This window comes from Balaenoptera borealis, assembly GCF_965194805.1.
Source record: "Balaenoptera borealis genome assembly, chromosome: 1".
Taxonomy (NCBI): domain Eukaryota; kingdom Metazoa; phylum Chordata; class Mammalia; order Artiodactyla; family Balaenopteridae; genus Balaenoptera; species Balaenoptera borealis.
Genome location: NC_138860.1, coordinates 843,256 through 869,903, shown reverse-complemented (window position 1 = coordinate 869,903; position 26,648 = coordinate 843,256). Strand labels below are relative to the sequence as shown.

At 44.2% G+C, this 26,648-nt stretch overlaps 1 protein-coding gene across 8 annotated transcripts in view; it reads right to left on the bottom strand.

Annotated features, from left to right (window-relative positions):
* Window positions 1-526: 526 nt before the first annotated feature.
* The window catches only part of KDM5B (lysine demethylase 5B), a 72,423-nt gene continuing 46,301 nt past the window's right edge, over window positions 527-26,648 (bottom strand). For 7 of the 8 annotated variants that reach the window (XM_082397203.1, XM_082397205.1, XM_082397207.1 and 4 more), the window contains 18 exons: window positions 26,104-26,262; window positions 25,292-25,473; window positions 23,867-24,029; window positions 21,732-21,851; window positions 20,549-20,743; window positions 17,473-17,654; window positions 17,235-17,359; window positions 16,183-16,333; window positions 15,941-16,055; window positions 15,168-15,523; window positions 13,717-13,855; window positions 11,390-11,569; window positions 10,563-10,721; window positions 6,565-7,050; window positions 5,104-5,215; window positions 4,269-4,423; window positions 2,729-3,049; window positions 527-2,267 (listed from right to left, as the gene is read on the bottom strand). In XM_082397203.1, the coding sequence (XP_082253329.1) occupies window positions 2,130-2,267; window positions 2,729-3,049; window positions 4,269-4,423; window positions 5,104-5,215; window positions 6,565-7,050; window positions 10,563-10,721; window positions 11,390-11,569; window positions 13,717-13,855; window positions 15,168-15,523; window positions 15,941-16,055; window positions 16,183-16,333; window positions 17,235-17,359; window positions 17,473-17,654; window positions 20,549-20,743; window positions 21,732-21,851; window positions 23,867-24,029; window positions 25,292-25,473; window positions 26,104-26,262 (3,438 nt within the window). In that variant the 3' untranslated portion in view covers window positions 527-2,129. The remainder of the gene's footprint in view (window positions 2,268-2,728; window positions 3,050-4,268; window positions 4,424-5,103; window positions 5,216-6,564; window positions 7,051-10,562; window positions 10,722-11,389; window positions 11,570-13,716; window positions 13,856-15,167; window positions 15,524-15,940; window positions 16,056-16,182; window positions 16,334-17,234; window positions 17,360-17,472; window positions 17,655-20,548; window positions 20,744-21,731; window positions 21,852-23,866; window positions 24,030-25,291; window positions 25,474-26,103; window positions 26,263-26,648) is intronic. The other variant, XM_082397204.1, reaches the window with a different exon arrangement.

Sequence of the window (26,648 nt, the reverse complement as noted above, 5' to 3'; positions counted from 1 at the left end):
TAACAGGCCTTTAACTTCAGTATCGTCGTGTGTAACAGACCATGGCCCCACCTGCGGGGGAGGTGGTTTACATACACACACTCCTGCCCACCCCCCCACCAGCCAGGGCAGAGACTCTTCAGCACAAGGGTGCTACTGTCAGGGACTGCGAACAACCCTCCAGGTGAAGGACAAAAGCTCGCGGGGCAGGGGAGGTGCACACCAGATGGGCAGAAGCTCCCTACAGGCAAAGGCTTTATTCCAGCAGCAAAGTCCCCTTTAAGCTTGTGTTCTCCGTGGACCTGGGAGAGTCAGCATTGCGCCCTAATGTCGGGGAGTCTAAGAATCGGGGTGCTTAAAAAGGCCAGAAACCAGCAGAGATTGGCACAACGTTGTGAATCAACTACATGACAATGAAAAAAAAAAAAGGCCAAAACCACTGCCACTCCAGATCGGACTCTGGAGATTGTTCTTCTCCACTGGCCCCAGAAGCCCATCAGACAAGGAGAAATATGACAACTCTGGGAAAACTGCAGACGATTCAAAGTCATTCTTAAAGAGATTTAATTATCTGAATTGCATAAAAGGGGGCAGTACACATTTAAATCTCTGCTACATCACAAACTGCTGTTTTTGTTGTTTTATTAAAGACCCACTGTTTCTACCCATCTTCAGGTTTATGGCTATAGAATGGAGGGATAACAGGTATTATTAGCAACAGGATAGCAAACAGCAAGCAAGAGTCTGTTCACCAGAATGTCTTCTCCACTGCAGAACAGAGTCCTTTAAAAAGAAAAGGCAGGGAAAGGCTGTGGGCCCTCCACGACCAGTAACAACAGCGAGAGAGAGAGACAGCCAGGAAAGCGAGAGGGCAGAGCCTGGGTGTCCACAAGCGTCTCCTCCACCCGCACCCTCCTAGCCCTCTGTGAGGGTGCACTCTCCTTACATCTCCCCTTCTGACATCTCAACCCTAAACCAAGTTTCCCTGTCAATTCAAATATAATAAAGACATCATTCCCACCAAGGAGGGCCGATCTGAGGATTGGAATGATTTGCCAACATTCTGAGAAAGCTTATTTAAAAACAGCATGGCTTTAAGGACAGGTTCTATTCCTTGAAGACGGGAGGAAAGGGGGGTCTTTGTTAGTGGGGATTGGAGGCATACGGCCCACCGAACAGAGCAGGATACAAAAGAATCCCCTAATGTCTGCAGGCTACCACCCACCGCTACTGTAGCCTGGCTGGGCAGAGGCAAAAGCCAGCAACCCCTCCAGCTCTTCAAAGCCCACAGGTGGAGGGGCAGAAGCAGATGTAGGCTAATGGCTCTAAATAACCAGCATTTAGTGTTATATGAGGACCAAGGATTTATTCCACAATATAAACTGCAACATTTGATACAAGCTACCAAAAAAACAGGCGAGGAGGGAAGGAGCAAGGAGAAAGCCAAAATACAGCTGTGGCAGGTACTTACAGAGCAGCCTCTTTTCTATGTCACTAGGTCACCAGTGACACTAGAAACTAGACGTTTGCGTTCTGACATCAACCAGATGCTAAAGCACCAACACACTGTTTGGAAGTTTGTTTTGTTTTAATTCCAGCCACTGAAACCAACATGGAAGTTATTGCTTAGATAAATAAACCTAGTCTACCAGGAAAAAAGAAAAGTGGATAAAAGAAACAAACAAAAACCCCAAAAGTGAAAAACTTAAGCTCCCCAATATGGTAACAGAGTAAACAAGAGAGAAATCCCTCAAATGAGGATTTACTGGAATTTCTGGTGCTCTTCTGGGCACTGAAACTGAGTTGGACTCTTAAGCCGGTAAATCCCAGAAAGAGGTAAGATTTTAATGCTGTACATGAAAAGGTGCAAGCTCCAATCCTTCCACATTGGTGGGAACCCCTGCAAAAAACAGTCAGCATTTCAAACCTCAACAATCACAAACAGCTCTTAAGGAAAAAAATACAAAAAGTGTCAAAAAATTTTTTTAGTCGTTTTTTTCTTTTTTTCAAAGAGTTCTGGAAAAATGATCCCGTAAGGAATAGAAATAGCACCGTTCACAGGCTGGTTTGAATGCCAGTCCTGCAGCTTTGCTGCGACACCGGAGGAGTCCTCTGGCCGAGTCCTGAATTACAGTTAGAGTCTGTTTGTTTTATCTCCGGCCCGGCGCGTCCGTCGCCGCACAGCACGCGCACACGTAGTCCTCCTCCTCGGCCGTCTCGGGAGAGACACCAACACAGACCTGATGGAACCACCGATTGCAGCTGCCATCACACTGGACCCAGTCCACCTGGTTACAGAGAGCAGGGAGACGGGGTTTTCAGGGGAAGAACAGGCCTGACAGACACCGGGCAGGCCACTGCCCCAGCGCTGGGACCTCGGGCACAGCAGCCCAAGCGACCGAGTCAAAGCCAGTCTTCAAGTGGTGACTGCTCTGGGGCTAAGACAGCGCCGCCCTGTGACAAGGAAGCAAAGGGCGTGGCAGCAGCATCCCTCCCACCTTCTTAGCGCTGGGCGGTGAAAGCTGGAGGAGCAGGAAGAGGAAAAAGGGCAGAGGAAGAGTTTCTTCAAGAAAAGGGAGAAGACCCAGGAACGATGTGAGAGCAGAGATACCAGTGGGGGAGGGTGAGCAATCCACTCAGATCGGCTCAAGGCAGGTAAGCAGGAGACAGACCCGGCCGGGTGAGCTGTAGCTTACAGGGTTTCTGAGTTAAGGGAACGCACGTCCTCCGCGGCCCAAACCTCACTGACCTCGTCTCCTTCCGGCTGCAGGCAGCTCACGGCCGGGCAGATGGCGTCCTCGTCCTCAGAGTCCTCCTGCCCCGAGTAGGACGTGTCTGAGGGCAGGGACTGAGTGTCGGCAGAAGGGACCAACTCATAGCTACGCTCCCTCTCTAACTTGAAACTGTTCGTGTCCTTGGGGTGGCTCAGTTTGATTCTCTTCTTTTTAGGGGTCCGCATTTTGGCGACTCGATCCCACCGCTCACTGGAGAAACCTTCTCTTTCCAGGCGTCTCTTCAGTTTGCTCTCGAGGCCGCTGACTCCGTCTCGCTTCCCACGGCAGCCGTCACTCTGGGTGGAAGACGGCAAACTCCATTTAGCCTCTCGCTAAAGCCAGCGATGCTAAGAACCGGCTGCACGAGAAGCGGGTGCTGCCCATCGACACCGACACGTGCTGCAGCCCACCCCACCCCCTTCACGTCCTACAGGACCACCCAGCTTCACTGTTTAGTCTACAAAAGCAACACTGGAAAACAGAAATGTCACAGACACAATTCGTTTCAAATTAGCCAACCAGCTCCGGGAGATGGGAGATGCCACATTCTTTTTGCCAAACCCACGAGGAAGTGCCTGACGTCCACAGAGTTTCTATCTAGGTGTTAAGCCACAGACAGCTAAGGAACCAAGGCAATACCTTGCTTCTTTATGGACATCTCCACCCCTTACAGGAGGAAGGTGCAGTAATTGAACACAGCTGATAACAGTGCTACACTATTTGGTGTCATAATGAAAAACAAATCCTAAATGCCAGTGTCTGCCCTCATGCTGTCTTCAGTGACACTCCTCCCTAACTGTCTACATTCTCAGGGGCCTTACATGTTACAGGTCAGCAAGTCCACTCACAGGAAGCAGCAGCAGCATCTTACGCTGCTAAGAAACAGGACATTATCAGTTATCCCCTTCAAGTAAGTCAGCACTCAAAACGGGCACTCTTGGGACTTCCCTGACGGTCCAGTGGTTAAGACTCCTCTCTTCCACTGCAGGGGACATGGGTTCAATCCCTAGTCGGAGAACTAAAGATCCCGTATGCTGTGCGGTGTGGCCAAAAAAAACCCAAAAAACAAACAAACAAAAAAAAAGGGTACCCTTGGTCTAGTCACCTGGTCCTCACACCAGCTGTTGGGTTTGGTTTAGAAGAGTTAAAGCATTTGTTACATGTTGACTCCAAGAATGAAGGCTTTATCCCAAAGGCCTTTCCAGCTATAATTACATTTTCATCTCTACAGTAATTCTCTTACTGAAGAAAAATAATCCTGCTTCTAGCTATTATCACATGGAAATGATGAGAAGCACACCTTGCTAAAAGGAAACAAAAATTTCACACAGTGGCTTAAAAGCCAGTATCAAAATCCAGGTTGTGAGCCCAAAGTGCTCAGTGACAGCCGTCGGAACAGGGCTGTGGGGTAGGTGGTCTGCATCCTTTCCTGGACCAAAGACAGCATCTCGTCCCCGAGCTATTGATGGATGACGACACTCCGAAGCACGCCGCCGCCCAGACCCCGACGCCCACCTTCTCACTGCTGGGTCTCACTGGAGAGCTGCGGTCAGCTTGCTGCGCAGGGCTCGGCTTTGCGAGTAGCGTCTGGTAGAGCTCCTGAATTTCAGGAAGGGACACCTGGAGCAGCTGGGCCTCCATCAACAGCTCACTCACTTCTGGGCTTAGACCTGCCGGAGACCAGACCAGATCACGGTGACACCCACCTTCGACATGAGTGGAGGAAGACCACTGCTCCCGTTACCACCCTTTCCCTTCAAGTGAGGTTCACTCCACAGGCCCAGAGCCACAGCGTACCAGGCCCAAACCGGACTGTGTCAGTCTGTCAGTGACTAGGAGGACTCCTGCTGATGCAGGAGGGAGGTAACTCTGCTTTCACAGAAGCACAGAAGAGCCAGGGCCTAGGCACTCTGAGTGGGCCCAGGGTTCCAGGCAGAACTCGTGGGGGAGAGTCGCCCTCAGGGAAGGACAGGAGGAAGGAGGCAGGGTCTCTCTAGAGCCCCCTCAAGTCTCCTAAGTAATGAAGCAACAAGGGAACCCATGACTTAGCATCTGATGACCACAATGCTTGGTGTTTAATTATCAGTTGGCATGGGATGAACCCTTTCATCCCTGAAAACAATGGATATAAAGACTTCCTTTCTGTTTCTTTTGCATTTACGAGCCTTTAAATACAATTCTTCTCCTACCTTACGAATACATAGTAATCCATATCCTACATAGGAGGATAAAATCCTTTTTAATGGTTCCTGGTTTATCTGCAACAAAAACCTACTGCACGATCACTTTTTACTATTCAGCCCTCAAAATCATAACAATAATAATGGTGATGATAATAATAAATACAGACCATGGAGGGGGATACAGCTCCGTCCAGTAGAGAAGGGAGAGTGTAAATATGAGGTTCTGTTGTCCCAGTCATCGGGCAAGGAAAAGGACGTGGGGCCAGGAGGCTGAGATAGCTGATGGAAGGAAAACATTGCACAGTGAGGCTTCTCCAGGGTTAAAACTACTCCCACCAGCCCAAGGGAAGTAGTTTGGGTTATCAGGCAGCAACTAGCAAAGAGAAAGACTTGACTTTCCCAAACTGAAAGAAGTCTCCTGGCATCTCAGATCTGGCCAAACCAACTCATATCCACCAAGCCTGTGGTCTTCCTGGCTGTACCTGGGCTGACTGCAGAGGCGAAGAGCGCCACTGGGAAGTGAGTCGTTTTCTCTGCGTGGAGACAGACCACACGGCCTTTTCGTCTCCAGGTGATTCTCCTTCTGGAGATTACAGCCAGACTGACACAGACAGGTACCCCCTCCGGGTAAACCAACTGAGGAACTGCCAGGTAGCACTCACATCCACGTCCCTACCTTCACCAGAGCTGATTAGAGGAGCTAGGAGAAACAGTCCTTTGACCACAAATTAGGAAGTAAATAACAGCTGTGTCCTTCCCTTTTATTAACATAGGTGAACTCCTAGCACATCGTGTGTAAGGAACACAAATGTCTCCAATGTAGGCTGCCCAAATATCCACAACTCAACTATGAGACAAAAATGTAACACATCATTTGCTAAGTGCCAGGCACTGTATTTCAGAAGCCTGGGGAGAAATTAAAAAGACAAGGAAACAAATACAACAGAGACCAATCTTCTGTCCTCGTCTCTACTCTGCATGACTTTCAACGCCTACACTTCACACGTCTCTGCTGGTGCAGCACAAGGGACACGTAGTATCTGCAAGAGAACCTGCCAGACTTGCAAGTCACCAGGGTAACGTTGTGAGAGGCCTGAGCACTGCCTGCCTGGCTGCACTCCTCGTCTCCCACGGAGACGACAGAAGCCCGGCCGTCCCGGTGACGCTCAGGGAACATGGCTTTGGCAGGAAGACCACGGATGGTATGAAACCCACCGCCTCTGCTCTGAAGCAACTTACTAACACTCAAGACACCTCAAAACCTCTTCTTCCTCAAAAGGCAACAAGAGACAGGAGGAGGCACTTTCCCTTTCTCCTCGGTGACTTACACGAGAGGAAGCAGGAAAAAAACAGCCAAGCAAAGAATTTTAAAACACATGTATATTAAAAATACATCTGGTTCATACACATAAATGGAAAAATCACATGTACATATGGAGAGGTGAAATCTGCTCCACAGGAAGCGTGCCTGACTATCAGGAGCAGAGGGAACTGAGGCAACACGGCAGCTACGCACAACCCTTGAAGGTAAGGCACGTGCTGGCACCGGCGGCACCACCAGAGCTACCGGCTCCGCAAGAAGGTACAGAGCTGAGTCCGATAAGGAGCGAAGGATAGTTCCGGCTCACCTTGCTCGTCTCTGGCGCCTGTCCTGCCGCGGCCTGCCATCTGCCGCATAACAGTCCTGCGCCCGCTCGCTCCCGCACGGACTGGAGGTTCCCTGACGAGAGCAGCTGTCGGGCTCTGTGCTGCCAGTTGACGGTTCTTTCGATCATATACCGCAGCGCATCCCCCTCGGGAAGGCGGACTCGGATACGCTGGAGGGAGGCCAGCAGGGGCAGAATTTTCTCTAGTGGAGGTTTCTCTGACCTCCGACAACGGGGACACAGCCAGATCCGGGGGCCCTGCGCAATACTGGGTACCGCCACACAGCCGGTGTGGAAAGCATCCCTGCAGAGTTCACACTGGATCATGGGGGCAGCTGGGGCCTTCTGACACAGGCAGACCTTCATCTCCACATCCTGGACTGGCGACAGCAATTTCCCCTCATTGGCTTGTCTGAGAGACTGCAAGGCTTCCATTTCTCGTAAGCGGGCTTCCCCAAGCGTTGCCATCTAGAAAGGAGATAACAATCAAGGACAATGTCACAGAGAACTCAGCCTTCTCCTAAAACTAGGGTCCTGGTGGCTAAGAACAGCGGGCCCCAGAGTAGACTCTGCCTGCCTCACTAAGTCACGTGGGCAACAACATCCCACGGTGGCTAAATTTCCACACGTACAGAGTCAGTAACAGTGCCCACCTCACAGGGCCGCCACGACGGTGACATGGGCTGTGTGACAGATGCTCTGACTGGCACTCAGCAAACCCTCAGTGTGAGCAACTACCTAACACACACCATTCTTCGAAGTCCAACTTCCTCACACATTTCTCTCTTAGAAAATGTACCTCTCTTGAAAGATACAGGCTTTTCACAGTCTAGGTGTACTAATTTCTGAGGTTTTCGATTTGTTTTCAGTTCCACTAGCCTTTGAGTTCTTCCAGAAAGGCACTTGAGATGAGAAAGTCTGTTAAACAGCTGTAGTAACCTGTGTCTCTTACTGCCTTTAACATTAGGCCTCATACGTGCGCTGGACACCGGAACTGTACGTAGTGAAGCTGGGTCCCTCACGAAAGGATCAAACAGAACCACTTCACCAGACTTCTCTTACACACATACACACACACACTCACACACTGTAAGATCATGAGGGCAGAGACAAAAGCAAGCTGCTTTTCTGCAGAAAGTGGCAAGTATACTCATTATAAAGTCTTTTCTCTCTATTAAAACGAGAGCCATGTCTCAGCAAAGTTCTGAGTTCAGTTAATCTGTATAAGCGACTTGAAAACACAAACATAATCAGCTTCACAACAAAAAGCTGAAGTGACACTGAACATGTTTCTGACCAGTATGTACAAGCTGTCCATACACGGGACTTCTACGTGAACAGACCAGGCGCCCACTACATAAACCAGCCCAGGCATTACAGATTTATTCACCTCGCACCATGAAGTAAAAGCTGCCTAAGGGTGACCAATTCAAATCACTAGCTATGTCAGAGTTAGTCGCTACCCCCTCGAACATAACACATCCATCTTCCACAGCAGAAGGCTGGACCACCAAAATCTTAATACTTCACTGAGAGAGAAATACAGAGCAACAGGGGGTAAACATAGGCCTTTAAAACTGAGCCTTCCCCTCTAGAAATAAAAACTACAGGCTGCAGGAACCATTCCTTTCCCAAGTCTATTCCTATAAGTAAGTCCTTAAAACGTTAATTTGTCATAGTTAAACCATTCTCGATGATCGGATCCAGCCACCACCAGATCCATCCTGATCCACCAGAAAAGGAAGCTGAGTCCTAAGGCCAGATCGACTCTTCTGGATGAGAGAAGAAAATGTATGAATGATGGATTAGGGAAGAAACAGATCTAGAAGTAAACCACCTAACAAACCTTTGGTATATTTAAGAAACCTACTTATTTCTCTAGCTAAAAACAACGTACAGGCAGCATATACGGGTTATGTGATCACAAAGTGATCAACAGGTAATGTACAGAGGTTCACAGACTAGATCAGCAAGACTAGACAAGCAAAGCTCAAGACAGACAGTGTCTTTACAAAAACGAACCACATAACAGTGGAAAGTAGTACCTTGAAAACACCAGAATTATGCTCAGGCAGCCGCATCTGATTAGAGCCTGAAGTAAGGGACAAACATGCCAAAGAAAGTCTGTGTCAAAATACACAAACACATCAGGGCAATCCCATGTCAATCACAGGAGAGGTCAGGCAGCTACGAAGGATCAGACCAGAAAGAAGGTGCCTGGAGCAAGGACGAGCCCAGGCCCAGTAGCAGGTATGTTCCTGCTCTGGAATGGACAATGCTTTGTGCCTTCAAAACCATCCTAGAAGTTTGACTTCATCAAACCAAAAAGCTTCTGCACAGGGAAGGAAATCATCAACAAAATGGAAAGACAACTTACGGAATGGGAGAAAATATTGGCAAATTATAATTTGATAGGGGTTAATACCCCAAATCAATGAAGAACTCATACAACTCAATAGCACAAACAAACAAACAAAACACGATCACCACTACCAAAAACAAAAATCCAATTAAAATGCGCAGAGGAACCAGTAGACATTTTTCCAAAGCAGATATACAGATGGACAACAGGTACGTGATAAGATGCTCAACATAACTAATCATCAGGGAAATGCAAATCAAAACCGCATTGAGATTATCACCTCACACCTGTTAAAATGACTGTCACCAAAAAGACAAGAAATAACAAGTGTTAGCCAGGATGTGGAAACAAGGGAACCCTCGTGCACTATTGGTGGGAATGTAAACTGGCGCAGCCACTGTGGAAAACAGTATGGAGGGTCCTTAAAAAATAAAAATAGAACTACCATATGGCCCAGCAATTCCACTTCTGGGTATACATCTAAAGGCAACAAAAACACTAACTCAAAAAGATTATCTGTACCCCCATGTCCAGTGCAGCATTATTCACAATAGCCAAGATATGGAAACAACCTCCACTGATGGATGAATGGATAAAGAAAATGTGGTATATATATACAATGGAGTATTATCAGCCACAGAAAAGAAGAAAATCCTGCCATTTGCAAGAACAAGGATGAACTTTGAGACCATCATGCTAAGTGAAATAAGTCAGAGAAAGACAAGTACTGCATGATCTCACTTATATGTGGAATCTACAAAAACAAAACAAAACAAAAACAACCCCACAGATACAGAGAACAGACTGGCAGTTGCCAGAGGCAACTGGTGGGGGAGATGGGTGAAGAGGATCAAAAGGTCAAAATAAGTCCTGAGGATGTGATGTACAGCATGGTATGACTATAGTCATTAATACTATGTTATATATTTGAAGGTTGCCAAGAGAGTAGATCTTAAAAGTTCTCATCACAAGAAAAAATATTGTAACCATGTGTAGTGATGGATATTAACTAGATTTATAGTGCTCATTCTGCAATATATACATATACTGAACCATTGTACTATACACCTGAAACTAATATAATATTATAGGTCAATTATAGCTCAATTAAAAAAAAATTTTTTTTTTAGTTTTCAAAAAGCATCCAGATCACATAGCTATCCTCTTTTGTTCTGATACTCTGCTCACTAAACATTAGCTAGATACTGCTTCATCTTCCTGAAGATGATACAATCTTTGAATCAACAGGGCTTACGCTAAATGTAGGTCAGACTCAAAAGTATCCAGTACCCTTTTAAGTGTATTTCTTGTTGTAAATTAGTTAAGTTGGCATTGCAGTTCACATATCCGTTAGCCTGAGTGTCCTGAGTCTGCATCCCTGGACCAAGCCTCGGGCACTGGAGAGACTGTTTCTGAATCTGGGAGGCCTTCCCTGAATCCTCTGCACCTCCATGCACCTTCCATTCAAAACTTTTACAAATGACAATTCTCCCAAAGTCGTTTTGGTAAAACAGAGTACTTTTAAAGTTATTCTTCTACTTGCGTTCCCAATATGACCAGTAAGTAAGAGAATATCCTCCCCCATGGAGAAAAGAGGAGGAAAAACCCCAGTACATACAGCTGAAGCAGTCTCTCTGCTTTCAGTCAGAGCTCTCTCCAGGTCACTCAGACTCTCTACTCTGGGGCTTCTCTTCTTGCCACTTGGCAAGGGCTCCTTTAACTTTCTCTGCTTCCTCTTCAATCCCAAAAGGCCAATATCACATCGAGGACACAGCACCTAATGTGGACAAAGCACAACCGCTGGTAAAATGGATTTCAGATGAAGCATTAGGAAGTCCCCAAATAAAAGCCTAAGGAGTGGGAAGGATGTGAGTTTCTTAGTATTTTCTGTGTAACATGCCTCCTTGAAGCCAGAAACTCTCTTCTACAAAGGAAGGAAGAAAGGAAGAGAGGGAGGAAAGAAAGAAGGAAATCTCACAAAAAGACTTTGATTCCAGGTTCAGTCAAACAGTAAGTAAAAAAATGATATAGAACGATTCCAGTCATAATGTGTGACCAGCATCAGCTTACAAAAAAACACAAGAAGTGCAACTATAGCACTTTGAGAAGTGGATGAGATCTTTTATCGAGCTTGTTAAAAGCAAGTGGTGAAGCATGGCCAAGGTTAAACGTCCAATTTCAACAAACTGAGGAACTTCAAGGAGGAAAATTTCTTTCTTAGACAGTGAATGCTATCCCTAAACATATGCAGAAAACATTTCAAGATTCTTCTAAGTCTCTACTGAAACTTTCAGTAGAGACTTAGAAGAATCTCCCTGGCTCCACTGAGAAAAATAACTCCTAGAGCATAGATCAGTCAGTGATGGCACCTCTGTGTGTGAGGACTACATGTTTTGCCAGGCTAGGGGACCCAAGGTCTTGTAGGTGGGCTAACTGCAAACTTACCTCCAAGAGAGAATAGGACGAATTCTCAGTCAGGAATGTATGAGCAGCACATTCTTTCCAAACGTGAACCTCAGCTACTAGTGACTCCAGTCTCGGTAAAGAATTCAGATGCACCGGGATAGACCGGCCTCGCGTAACAAGTTCTATCAGTGTGTCTAACACTGGCACACGTCCTCCAGCCTAATAAATCAAGGGGAAAAAAAATACCTCTATGTAAGTGGGAAAAGTACCATTCGGACTGGGCCTACCCCATGATTTCAACATATTAAATTCACGGACGGATGCTGACAAAACCTGCCAGCTGGCTGATGGTGGTGGAGGTGGAGCAGTGTGGGTTCTTCCACTCGACAAGTAAGAACCTACTTTGTGCTGGGCCCATGGATACAACTTTGGACCCGGCATATACTGTGGTCCCTTTGTTCAGACTGTTTATGCCCTTGTCAATTCACTTGTCATTTTGGTCCCTATGGATGGTTTGAAAAACATTCAGCAGAAGTGTAAATCTGTAATAACTCAAAGGATTTCCATACTTTTATTAGAGAAATAAAAGCAACAAAACAAATATTTTATTCCAATTCACTCACCAATGATGAATTATAGTAACTCAATATAGATTATTCAGGAAACCAAAATGAGTTGTGAAAGCCCACTGGCTCTCCAACTTTATTATTCATTAAGAATCATCTGGGGGCTTCTATTGATTCTCACAGGATTGAAACTGTAAGGGCACAGGTATTCTGCTGGATGCGTAAAAAAGGTGACTCACAAATTATAGCCTATGCCTATGATACTCCATTTAGAAACATATGGAGTACTCCCTAAGTGAACAGCAGAATACTGGATGACATTTTAAAATAAATAATCCACTAAACACGAAGAGGTTCCTTGTTGTTGGTCACACCTCTCTACTAGTCCTTAAATATATGATGCAAGGAAAGGCCAGGCTATTATTTCAGGAATGGAGCAAAACTTGCTTTTTGTCCTTATGGACGTTGTTGCAAACACAGTACTAAGTAGTACATACATTACAGCACGTGAAGGGAGCAAACCCACCCAGATGTGTGTCCTCACTTCTGATTTCATACGCTCACCTCTCCTCATCGCCATGACCTCACCTTCTGGCTGCCAGCAACCACGAGTGAAAGGGGGACCACGACTATAACCACTACAGTCCCAACAGTCACAGACAGGAGCCTGCATCAAAGACCTCACTGGGGAAGCTTATGTACGTAGCAAACACTTGCCTTGGTTTCTTCTTTGGCGGGCTGGGGTCACCCCTTAATTATGTAATATTTATCAAACAATGTATCTTCTCTTCCCTATTAACAAGAATAGATGTCCACATGTTTTGTTGAAAACACGTGGCTAAAACTGTCCTGTTTGGCATTTCTCATTAGCAATTGGTTAATTAGCACCACTTAAAATTACGTAGATATTCAGAAGACCAGATGGTATTTTATTCCTAGAATCTGATGGCTTCAACAAAACAGAACTTGAGCCTCAAGAACAATATAAATTAAAATTTTAAAAACCTATCCCATTAAATAATTCAAAGATCTTTTTTCTCAATAGGCCCGTAAGACCCACTGGTTTATGATCGTTAGAGAGAAAAAGGAAGACACTCCCACCAACCACTTTTCAAATGAAGTTATCCAGCTGAATATTGGGAAAAACATAGAATATATTCTGTCTATACCTTAATAATGTTACAAGTGAATTTAATTTTCTATTTTAACTTATAGGTAAGTCTTAGCAAGTATAACATCTAGCACAGGGGCACAGATACTCAGTGCTGATTACTTTGGACAGTTACTTTAGAACGTGCTAATCTCACTGCTTTTGTAGGTATGGAGCACATTTAAGTCACTACTTGGTGAAAGTCCTGGCCCTGAGGGCCTAGTTTGGCCATGTAATCACGTATCGAGACTCACTGAATCTGCTACTCTTCATTATGTAAACTCCAAGCAGTTGGCAAGCCAGCAAGAGACAGCCGTACTTGTCAGACGTTAGAAACTGTGTTTCTCCCACAACTTCATTTTTAGCCCTTTTTCTTCAACCCCAACCAAGTAATTAAGTCTGTTATGGGAGGGTCCCAAGCTCCCAGAAAAGGTTGGTTAAATTACCTAAGCTTTAAATACTGAGCCAACTAGTCAGGACAGTAGATGGGGTGGGTAAGTGCATCTACACAAGGTTGAAGAGAATCAGTAATCTGGCCAACCCAAACACTGAACCTGTGTAGTGAGATCCAACATGTTCCCCTTTGCAAGTGTTTACATTACTGCTCTTTAGAGAAGCACTTACACACACGGGACATTTTGTAAACCCACCTGCAGGGCCTCTACGTCCTGAAGCCAGTCTCTGGCTCTCTGCACAGAGTCTTTCAGAGCCGCACCATTGGGCAGGTATGCGGGGATCTCCTCGATCTCCTTAAGCACTGTAGCAAGGCTGTTCAATGAATGCCGAGGCCTACAAAAGCAAAATGACACTACTTAGCTTTTACATTGTGGCTCATTTTTCTCGTGGTTTACTTACCAGAGAAAATAGGAAAATCACTTCAGGGACTTCCCTGGTGGCACAGTGGTTAAGAATCCACCTGCCAATGCAGGGGACGTGGGTTCGATCCCTGGTCTGGGAAGATCCCACATGCTGCGGAGCAACTAAGCCCCTGTGCCACAACTACTGAGCCTGTGCTCTAGAGCCCACAAGCCACAACTACTGAGCCTGCATGCCACAGCTACTGAAGCCCATGCGCCTAGAGCCCATGCTTTCCAACAAGAGAAGCCACTGCAACGAGAAGCCCGCGTACCGCAACGAAGAACAGCCCCCGCTTGCCACCAAAAAGGAAAATCACTTCAAAGGAAATTCAGAATAGCAAATAACTTTTTTCAAATGGCAAATAACTACTAGATATCAAACTACCTATTTTCAAATGGTTGCATAAGACTTAACGCAAATAACTCAGTGAAGCATTTAAGTTCGACTTATTTCTGATTTGACATCGGAATAACCATAAACTCGCATTTGCAAAAGATAACTTAGGGATAATTGACGCTATGTTAAACTAGATACGCTATCAAGACTCATACAGCTTCACTAAGAAAATTAAAAATCTCCAGGATATCAACATACCAAAAGCACAGAACCCAAAACTTTTGTACCGTCTGCTCAGTGACCACTATTTCAGGATTACAAAATAATGTCTGGAACCTAGGTATTTCTTGTACTTTATGTTGTCAATTGGAACAGTAAAGATCTGTCAGACAGAAAGCAAGATTAGGGAGGAATCATCTTCTCCCCTCGGATGGTTAGCTTGAGTCCAACCCATCTCTCGAGTATAGATAAGGTCACAAAGCAACAGCACTAATGTGGAGAATTACAGCACCATCTTCATCTTAAAGACAGTGCACCCTGACTCTCAGATGTTTCTCTTTAAGACTCCTTGGGATCTTTTTCATTAACTGTGGGTTTAAACAGTTCCACTTATTTGGAAGTGTTTCCTTCTCTCAAAGATGTTATCTTCGAGGTCCAGGGAAATTTCATTAAACCAACTCTAGAAAAGGTATTTCCATTTGAACCATTCATTTCACAATCGGTTAAGCAAGGAAAGAAATTAATATTCTTTTGCCCAAGCTCCAAAGCAGCTCCGAACAACTCAGCTATTTCCGCATGCACAGCTCAGCTACTGTGCCCGCATCCCGCCCTACTCCCCATGCTCTGTGCTCCAGAATGGACGCAGTGCCAGCCTTCCCCGGGCAGAGGCATGGGTGTGCTTGTTTACCTGGCCTTGAGGAGACTCCTGGCTTTGTCATCCCAGTGCTCTGATACCGTGAGTAGTTCCTGAAGCCGTGCCATAGCCTTCTCCACAGCTGAATACGGGGCCAGACCCACCCCCAGGTCTATGAGACGTCTCATATCATCTAAGGTGAGGGAGCTGGGGTCCAGGCAAGCCTGCTGCACCTCCTCCAGCCAATGGGCCTGCTCCAGCCGGACACGCATCTCAGCAAGCTGGGGAAGCTCGACATCAAATTCAAAGCTGACGTCTAGCAAGTCTTGCAGCTCAGCGGCACTGGGCATCTCCTCAGAGAGCAATTTCTGGCTATGCTGTTGGAAATCTTCTACACGATTCAAGAGATCCTTAAAAAACACAGGTTGTTGCATCAGAACAATATTTTCAGTAACTGGCTTCTTGAAAACTCAGAATCTTCAATGCATATTCAACATGACCCTCTGCCATTTCACTTGATTCTAGCAATAATACGGGTAAACAAGGTAATACATAAGCCAACTGACAGTTACACAAGTGACTCTAAGAGAGACTTATACCAACTGTAGTAGCTGGTGGTCACTGTGAAAGGTAAAAATTTCCAACCTTCTCTCTCCTCTGCAGGCCTGTTACAATCTCTTTATATACATGTACCACTCAACAGGTTACTAAAAGCATTTGTAAATAAATGTACAAATTAACCAGACGGGAAGACAACTTGATCACGTGAACTGGGCTTGTATACAAAATACACGAAGGTGGGCACCCCCACCTCCCCATCCAGGTACCTTCAGCAGTGGCGTCTGACTGAGGACACAGGGCAGGGCGTGCAGCTGGCTCACGAACTGTCGGAGCTCATTCACTGTCAACTGATTGTGGGATTTCCCTCCACCAGATCGATACCTAGACAAAGGCCCAAGGAGACTGCATGAGAGCAGGTATCCCACCAGCCCCAGACTCCAACGTCATGGGGAAAACCAGCCACAGCAGGCTGCCGAAGAGCCCAAGCCAGGGCGTGCACAGTGCCCACCTCGTCTGCCTCTTGCCGTTAAGCAGCTGCTGGGCGACAGAGGCACATTTCTCCGCGTCCTGTGTCACTAAGCGGAGGTGACGTAAAAGATCGTTGTCCGGGAATTTCTTCATCTCAGATTCCTCAATCAAAGCCTTAAAGCTGACAAGGCCTAGGAATAAAGAAAAGATCACCTCTTCTGTGATCATTATGTATGAAATACTGGTATGAAATACAGAGGGGGAGGTTCGATTTGATCAGTTCTTACCTATAGATATTTGCAATGTTTTACCTCTTTAATAAATTTGTTCATTTTTTTTTTTTTGCCTGAGAGTGGAATGCTTTAAAAAGTGCCTAGAGCTGCCCTTCAATGTGGAAATGTTTAAGAAACAAAGCACCCCTGCCTTGTCAAAACAGAGCAAATGCAGTTCTTCCTGTGGCTGGAACCACTTCTTCCTCCTGCATTTTACTCTGCACCTGGCAGGGGACTAGTGGGCTCAGAGACAGTGACCTGCGCCCGCCCTGAACAGGAGAGGGCAGAGCCACCTGCTGAGCTACAGAAAGGAAAGCAAATGAAAACACTTTCAAAGAAAAGATGCGAAGGGAAGCAGTGACTTTCAAATGTAATAACAAGAGACAGAGACCTTGACTAGAAGAAGTAATAAACCAGCATTTCACAGACTCTTAATTTAACGATATGCTGTCTTTGTCCTGAGATCTAGTTCAAAAACAACAAGCAAAACAAACAAAAACCTTTTCTAAAGGTCCATATAAAATGTGAAATACTTTTATTTCTGAGACAAAGAGGTGTAAAGGTTATTTTGTAACAATATGATGCTTGTTAAATACATGATCCTGCACAACTCATATATCAAGACTTCACTTTGATGTAAGGACATCTGCCTCATTCACTCTTGGCTTTAAAACCTCTGCTAAAGCTCCAAATCTGGCTGGACAGATGGGCTAAGTCAGGCTGCTTCAAGTAATCCATTTGCTGATAACTTTAAGTTGGCTATGTTACAATCCGTCCCAATTTGCCAATCACCAAGTCACACTTTCTATATACCACGTACTTTTCTTCTTATTAATCTTCGCCTCCAAAGCTTCGTTCACATTCAAGGCCCACTCGTTGTAAGATTCTGCTCGAAGCTTCAGTGCATTCATCATGGGGTAGAGATCATCCAGAGTGTATCTATACCTGGAAACAGAATAGCAGGCTTAGCTCTGAGATATGTGGGTTTGGAGGAAATCAGATGTTTTATACTAAGGACTAAGTGTTTTCCATAGAAAAAAATCATTCTTCCTACTCACCGCAGTTTATATTTATAAGGAGGACAGGAACATAATTCCTTTACATGATGCAGGCAAACAAGCAGGCCAGGTTTACAAGAACAGGAGATGGCAGACATGAAGCATGTGGTTTTGCATTTTACACACTGACGCTCATCATCTGGCAACAGCTCAAAATCCATTCTTTCTGAATCAATTACTCCCTAGAATAAAGTGTGTACTTTAGAGATCTCCAAAGGATAATACAATCCATCAGCCCCCAAGACAAACATGTAATAGTTGAGCTTAAATTAAAAAAAAAAAAAAAAAAAAGAGCCTAACCAAAGTAGAGAGTAGAGAGTGCGTGATTAAAAATGTGTGAGGGAATTCCCGTGTGGCGCAGTGGTTAAGAATCCACCTGCCAATGCAGGGGGACACGGGTTTGTCCCTGGTCCGGGAAGATCCCACATGTCGCGGAGCAACTAAGTCCGGGAGCCACAACTACTGAGCCTGCGAGCCACAACTACTAAAGCCCGCGTGCCTAGAGCCGGTGCTCCACAACAAGAGAAGCCACCGCAATGAGAAGTACACGCACCACAACGAAGAGTAGCCCCCGCTCGCCGCAACTAGAGAAAAGCCCGCGCACAGCAACGAAGACTCAACACAGCCAAAAATAAATAAGTAAATTTTTAAAAATGTGTGTGGACCTAGCAAATGTGGGCAAGTTAATCTATTTCACCCATCTAGGGAGAACCTCTTCTGGACACGGTAGGTCCTTATGTTTGGCCATTTTGATCTGAGTATGAGAACAGTTATTAACAGGTCCACAAAACTACAGAGATTAGCTGTTTATTCTACTCCAAATTGGCTTTGTCCATGTTTTGGGTCTAGATAAGAGCAAAAGAAATGCATATACTTTCTACTACAGAGGAAATGCTATACAGGGCTTCAGAGTAATGTTGCTGGAGAATCCACAAAAATAACAAATATAAATGAAAGGAAAGAAGATGGGGCAGGTGAAAAAGACTATCATACAGGAATTGCCAATGTGAAGATGCTGAGTGGTCTATTAGCCTCTTATATGGAAAGTTCTTGGAAAAGGTTCGACAATCTGTGCAACAGAGACTGTAATCGTAACAAGGCATTTCCCAATTGATACTGTCAAGATAAATGAGGTCTTGAACCAGGAAGTTTCTACTGTAGTTTGTACCACCTGACATCTAGCCCTTCTAGGATATACCTTTTGTTATGGAAAAATCAAACTTGTACCACTTTCTCTCCTTATCCGGAACTGGATCCAAATCTAACCTTGAGAATGCCAGAGTCTGAGTAAGTCAGTTTATAAACCATCAAGGCTCCTTTGTTTTACTCCTTTATTCTGTATTTCAACCTTTTGACCATTTCACTTCCTGCTAATCAGGAAAGTACGGAAAATCTAACAAAAGAATTTTGGTTTTAATCTGGAATTAATCGTTAAAAAGGACTTTGTGATGGAGATGGCTAAAATTTTGTTTAAAGTAAGATTAAGGATCAACTCCATGGATTTTGGTTGAGAATGAATCATATTAGTTCACCCAATTTTAATTTGTAAATTTCTACATCTGGAAAAAAATTATGCGTGCTCAAAGTTCCAAAGACCTTCGTAAGACACTTAAACCCTCTGGGCATTGTTTTCCTAATTCTACAATATCAGGGGAAGGTGAGTAAACTGCTGTTGGTTCAAGGTGAGCTCCAGGGAGCCAACATTCTAAAGAGGCACATAAAAGAAAAAAAAAAAAAAAAAAAATCAATGTGACTATTTGTGGATATGACTGTCCCAAAAGAATCTACAAAAAACTACTAGAACTACTGGGTTTTGCAAGGAGGTAGGATACAGAGTCAATTTTGGAAAGTCAACTGTATTTTTAAATACTAGCAATAAACAATTGGAAATCGAAAAAATTTTTGAAGTACCATTCATAATAGTACCAAAAAAAAAGAAATACCTAATTATAAACCCAAGAAAATATGTGTAAAATCTGTGTGCTGCAGTCTACAAAATACTGAAAGAAATCAAGAACACCTAAATAAATGAGGGGATAGACTATGTTCATGGATTGGAAGACTCAGTATTGTTAAGATGTCAATTCTCCCCCAGACTATCCATAGGTTTAATGCAGTTCCAATCAAAATGCCAACAGGCTTTTTGGTAGAAATCAGTAAGCTGATTCTAAACTTTATATGGAAAAGCAAAGGAACTAAAATAGGCAAAACAATTTTTAAAAGGAACAAAGTTGGAGGACTCACACCACCTCATTTCAAGACTTATTAGAAAGTTACAGTAATCAAGACCATATGGTATTAGCAAGAGGATAAATGCATAGACTAACAGACTAGAACAGAGTCCAGAAGTAGCTCCACACATGTGTGAATTAATTTTCAACAAAGGTGCCAGGGTAATTCAAAGGAAAAAGGAGTCTTTTCAAGAAATGGTGCTGGAACAGTTAGTCAGCCATATGCAAAAACAATGATCTCAACCCACACCTTGCCATAAACAAAAATTACTTAAGAGGATTAAAGACTTAAATGTAAAACCTAAAACTAGAAAATCTAGATGACTACACATGAGAAAAACCTTTGTGACTTTGGTTAGGCAAAGATTTCTTAGGAAGGACACACCAAAAAAGATCCATAAAAGAAAAAACTGATAAACTGAACTTCATCAAAATGAAAAACTTCTGCTCTTTGAAAGACACTGCTAAGAGAATGAAAAGACAAGCCACTAGCTGGAAGAAAATACTTGCAGAACACTTATCTGATAAAGGACTGGTGTCTAGAATAAAGAGAAGTCTCCCAACAATCCAATGAAAAAGGGGTAGAGCAAGACATGTGAGAAGACACTTCACCAAAGAGATACATATGCAGGTAGCAAATAAATACATGATAAGATGTTCAATGTATCATTAGCCATTAGAGAAATGAAAAGTAAAAGCACAATGAGACGTCAGTAATACATCTATTAGAATGGTCTTAAAGGAAATTAGACTAAGGAAAAGTTTCCTTAAAATGCTATCAAAGTGCATAAGAACTTTACTAAGTAACATCCAATGACATGCAGTTGGGGTTCCAGCAACCTTACCAATTTACGAACAGTTTCCCTTAGAGCCTTCTCATCCTCAATCATAATGGCCATGTCTTTCTGAACAGTTGATGCCACTACAACGTCTAGTACGTCCGCCTTGGAGGCCATCTTGCAAATCATCTCGTCGTGGGAAAATACGCAGTAGCGGTGCAGCAGGCGGTAATGCTCCACACACTGTCGGCCTAAGGGCAGCTGCGCCAAAAGACAGGGAGGACACGTGACGTTCATCTCTCTCCTTCCTGTTTCCAAAGACTCCTGACCTTTATTATCAATGACCAAATATCACATCTTGGGTCATATACTGATATCATATATCAATCCTAAAACTAGACTCTAACAAGCCTTGGACCTTTTAAAATCTTTGCATCTCAAGGATCTGGCAAATTAGGTACATTAATTAAAAACTGGTTTAAAAACCCAACGTATTAATAATGCAGTAATGTCTACAACAATGTAGAATCTAATTGGAAATAAGAATTTACACATTTCCTGAAACAACTGTGTGGAACTGGTGTGGTTAATCTACTTCAGGGAACAATAATGCTCTAAAAACTATAGAACAGAAAATAATTATAGATGTAGGTATTACTACTGGGTACTATTTTATTGGGCCAACTATTTTGGGTTGGCCAAAAAGTTCATGTGGGTTTTTCCATGACATGTTACAGAAAAACCGGAAGGAACTTTTTGGCCAACCCAGTGTTTAAAAAAAAAAAAAAAAAAAAAAAAAAAAGCACTGAAGGTTGTAATTTATTAGATTTAACACCACACCCACTTAAACTAGGTAGCTCTTTTTAGGCAAATGATAAGTATTAATACTAATATAAAAACTCCACTTTACAACCACCTGAAATCAAATGTCATTTAAAATTACTGTGTTTGGATAATTTAAGCCAGTGCTGCGTAAAGTACAGTCTTAAGACTGGAACTGTTTGTTATCAGTTTGCAATGAGATACTAAGCTTCAGCCAAAACGTCACTCAGCAGACTCTTCACCAGGTCTTGGCTGACACTGCAGGGCCAGGGCCTCTCCTGCTGGGAAGGTACACAGCTGGCTGACCTGCCATTTCAGCAGCAACTGGTTTAAGCAACTAGACACATGACAGCTTCTAAGCATTCTATACCATTTCTGCAGGAAAAACGGTAAATGTGAAAAGGCTTGCTAGGTCATAATTACACACCCAGTCGACAGTGCAGAAGTTAACAGCCTCAGCGAAATTAAAACCTTGATTGAAACCGCTGTGGTAGGCTCTTGGAAATGTGATCACAAACTCCCCAGCACACTGATTAGTTCGGTAAACCTAAGGAGACAGAAATTGGAGATTTTCAGTGACATCCTCACGAAAGACAATCTAGACATAGACTATCAGATGATTCTCCAGAAAGGGTAGGGAAAAAAGTATGGCTGAATATTACCTAAAGATATTCATTTCTGCCACAAGATGGAGTAGTTCCCCAGACTGCCAGGTTGATAAGTATCTCAAGAGAAAACAGCTTACACCACAAAAATCTGGCTACATCCAGGATCAGGACACATCTTTCCAAATATTATCATACCGAAATAGGATCTCCTACCACCAACTGAAGAAATTCCACTCTATTTCAAGGATCTCATTCCACGCAGAGATCTTCTTGATTTGGGCCTCAAACTTACCTCCCACCAACAATTCCCCTTTTCCCTCTACCCAAAAACACCTATATTGCTCTAGGCACAAAATCCTCAGACTGAACGAACTACTACATAATAGTAATAGTATTAGATGTCTTTTCAATACATCTCTCTCCACCAGCGGTTCTCCAAAATGTAGTTCCCAGACCAAAAGCAGCAACAGCAACTGGGAACTCGTTGGAAATTCCAATTCTCAAGCAGCACCCAGGCCACAAGGACACGCAACTCGGGCTGAGGCCCAGCCCTGTGCTGGAACATGCCCTTCCGGGCTCTGACAGGCCAAGTCTGCAGCCGGCAACCACCGCAGGAGCACAGCCCTCCACCGGGACGGCCTCCTCCTCAACTCTCTGCCACACGCACTCCCCTTCAGAGCCCCACGACGGAGCCCTTTCCAGCCCTTTCAGAGTTAATGGCTCAGCCCCCGAGTCAACACCACTGTCAAACCACACCACTCTTCCGTGATCTGCGTAAATGCTGTCTTTCCCTTACACTGTGAGTCCCCGAATGCACGAGTTCATTCACCTACCTCTCTAGGTGCAGAGTCTAGCACCACGTGGTTTGCTCAACTATTAAAGAACAGGGCGAGAGGTCTCTTCTAAAGCCAGCAACTCATAACAAGTCAGAAAGACCGATCAACATGGGGCGGGGGTAGGGGGGTCAAGATGGAAAATGCCAACAACGAGGAGATGGTGGTATTTTGATGACTATTGGTCCTTATTTTCTAAGCTTTGGCCCATGAATATTTTATGATCCCTCAAAGAAAATTCCTTTCCATCTGCCCCCATTTACTGGCCTATGAACCCATAGGCATAAAATGAAGGTCACAAGATCAAGAATTCCTCTTAACATTGTAAATGTATCATTTACATTTGGTTGAGCTAAATAAGATGGATTCTTCAACTTCATACATCTCAATCTGGCCTCCCAAAATGCCTTCAGAGTTTCCTCCGAAAGGAAGCCACTAAGCAAAAATAAGTGCCACTTCGTAGAAAAACCTCAGAGGAAGAAGTACCAATAGCATCTTTCAGTCTAGAGTGGGAACCCTGAAATCCATGCTCAAGACACTGAAATAAATTTTCTCTTAAGCTTAATTAGGGGCAGCGGGGAGAATGTAAGATCCACCAAGCATGTCACCATGTAAATTCAATGAGTTATTTTCTAAAGTAGGGATGGAGTATGAAGGATTCTGACACAAGAGTTTAGATCTAATTATATCAATAACAGAACCTAGCCATTTTCAGAGTAAACTAATTTATACTAACAACACTTATTTTTTTACAGTTTTTGTTTTGCTGTGCTGAAGGACTGAAGTTATAAACAAAAGTTATAGTTTAGAAGGCAGGAATGGTGATGGTGTACAACCTGTGAATGTACTCTGAACTGAACACCAGAAAGGAAAGGAAGAGACAGCCGCACAGTTACTACTGCAAAGTAAGGCTGCTCAGCAATCTAGCCATCAGCTGCGACAAGTCAGCTTTTTATGGTGTCTGAGGATCCAGTCCCACTGGCTTAATGCAATACTGTACTAAATTACACCACACAGCTGTTTCTATACAACCAAATCAGCTTCATAAAGACGTGAGCAACAGGGAAAAAGAGAAGTGGGGAGTTAAGCCTGGGTGGCAGGAGGACAGACTCAAAACATACAGGCACTTCGTGAGTCATCAGGGTATTGGGGTTCATGATGGTGACGAGCTGGTGGAGGAGGTCGGGCTGGGAGATGAAGAGCTCCGGGGCCAGCCTTTTCATCACAGTCTCCAGCTGCTCGGCGGCGTACCCTGGGACTCCATACCAGGTCTTTGGCTCACCCCTAAAACAGATTGTAAAAGCAGATCAATCTCAAAATTTACATGAAATTTCAGTAGCTTCTTCAACTCATACAACACCAATGCAAACAAGATGGTTAACCAGTTCCTATTTTTTAGATCCTGCTTTGTAAGGCAATGTTCAAACTGAAGAAATATCACCAGAAATATGATCTGAACATATGTAATGCATTTTCCCTCTTCAAGGATAAAGTTTAAACATGAGACTTCCCATCTGAGGTCCCTCTCTTCCCTCCCATTTTACCTGACCCTTCAGAAAATGTAAATATCTAGCATTTCTAAGAATATAAGGTATTATGTTAGCTACAGGGTATGTGGTCACCACAATTTCCTACAGCAACTAGCAAGGGATGGCAACTCTCCGCCCTGACAGCGAGTTAAACCAAACTCTAAGTAAGGCGATTAGCATTTCTAAAGAGCTCTTCTTCAAAGCACGTTTAACTGTCAACCAATTAATCTGTAACATCCCTGTGAGGTATGGTAAACATCATTTCACAGCTGGGAGCAATTGCCTGGGGAAGCGGGACTGACACTCTGCACGTAAAAGGCCAACTCCCTCTTTCTTGTGGTACATCCTCAAATTCCTTGTGTGGGAATTTAAGTGAGTTACAGATCTTCAAATATTTTTGTACTCAGAAAGCAAGGGAAATGGAGGGGAGGGGAGGGAAACAGATGTGAAATAGAAGTTAAAAAGCCCAAATATCCGCCCCAGCCCACCACACACACACACACAGACACGCGCAGATGGGGCGCACTCTACCTACCATGCAGAGTGATGCCAGAACTCGGCAGGCCGTAAGGAGCGGTCAGTCCCAAGGTCCTGGAGGACCCACACGACCCACACCCCTCTCCTTGCCCAAAGGGCTATCTGGGCCGCCGCGCCCACAGAACGGGACGGGGTTTCCACAGTAAAAGCAACTCGGTGCTTTCTAACCTTTCTGCGAGTAAAGACTTCTCTGACAATTAGAGAAAAGCTGTCTATCTTCTCCCCAGAAGCCTGTTATACTTGAAAACTCATGTGCAAGTGCAGGGCTTCATGGATTTCCTACGGATTCTTAAGAACCTTTGTCTTAAATTGTTAGGATGCCTGTCCAATAGTAGTTAAAAAAAAAAAAAAAAAAAAAACTTAAGGAAAAAAAACCTCATCACTCTTCAGACTCAGTTAAGAGATGTGTCACAACTAAGAGGCGGGTAAGTTTTCCAACTCAGCGTGCATACCATCTGTAGGGGCTCTGGAACCCCTTACCAGTGCAGGTAGTTAATGGAATAGCTCCAGTGGTCTTCAATATGCCAACAGAAGGAAGAAAAGCACATTCCCACGTACAACCAAGGAAGCTTCATGCCGCATATGTCAGCGGTGATGTGAGCGAGGACAGACTGCTCCATCACTGGCATGTTGTTCAAATTCCAGCCACTGTCAAGATATTCCTAAAAATAAGGAGATAAAGTATAAAGGTTTATACTTTATACTTAAATTCTCTATCATGCCAGCATTTTGGAACTCTGCTGGTTTCAAAAAGCTGGCTGAAAAGTCTCCTTCAAAATAAAAAGAATTTGGGGGGGGTGGGGAGCCACTATGCTTACCTCCTGGATGCCCATAGATTACTTCTGCCCAGCTCTGCGCTTTATATAAATGGACTTGTGTGTGTGTGTCTATATTATGTGTATCTGGTTCCAATCCCTCAGATTTTCTTCAGAACGAGAAACCAAAGTTACAGAATCTGAAGTCAAAGGGAGGTAAGTGATTCTCCCATATCATCTAGTTGGGACTAGAATTCTTCTATGGGTTCTTTCTACTATTCTTTTTTTTTTTTTCTACTATTCTTGAAATCATTAAAAATCTGGTAATTAAGGATTTTCTAAAGTATCATAAATTACTTCAAGCCAACCAACCAATTTCCATGACTATCTCAAGTTCCAAGCAACATACGTGTTGTAGCACAGCTGCTACTAGCCCAGCGTGATGACCTCTGGATCAACGGTGGGCTCGCTCTAAAGGCGCCCCCCACCCGTCCCCCCGGCGCCCCCGCAAGTCCACGAGCTCACAGCCACGCCTACCTCCTCCTCAGGCGAGAGCTTCACTTTCCCGTCGCGGACCGGGAAGCCACTGCCGAACTCCTTTGAGGCGATATCAGCTCCATATTCCACGGTAACATCCTCTTCGATGGTGCTCACCAGTCGCCAAAATTCTTTCTCAACCAGTTCTGTGGGAACCATCTGTATACAAAACAAGGAAGTAGAGAGAGTGACTCTCCGCAGACACTCACAAACTGCCCGTGACCAATGTGACTAGACAGGCTAAGTGACAGGAATCACAGGATAGCAACCTGAGGAAAAACTGTGTCCATAACATCCCAAATGTTCCTCAACTGGCCCCCGACAGCTCAGACATGAACATCATTTTCTAAAAGGAATTTTATAACCAAGAGCTGACTAAGAATTCATGTTCCTCTATCAACAACCTGGCCACTACTGTAAAAGGAGTCAAGGAAAGCAAAGTGCTAAGATTTAAGAACTGGAGGTGTTTTTCTGTTTTGAGAAATCTAATATACAACCTGGTTGACTTCTGTTTAGTAACAGTAGTTAGCTGTATTTGAACGATG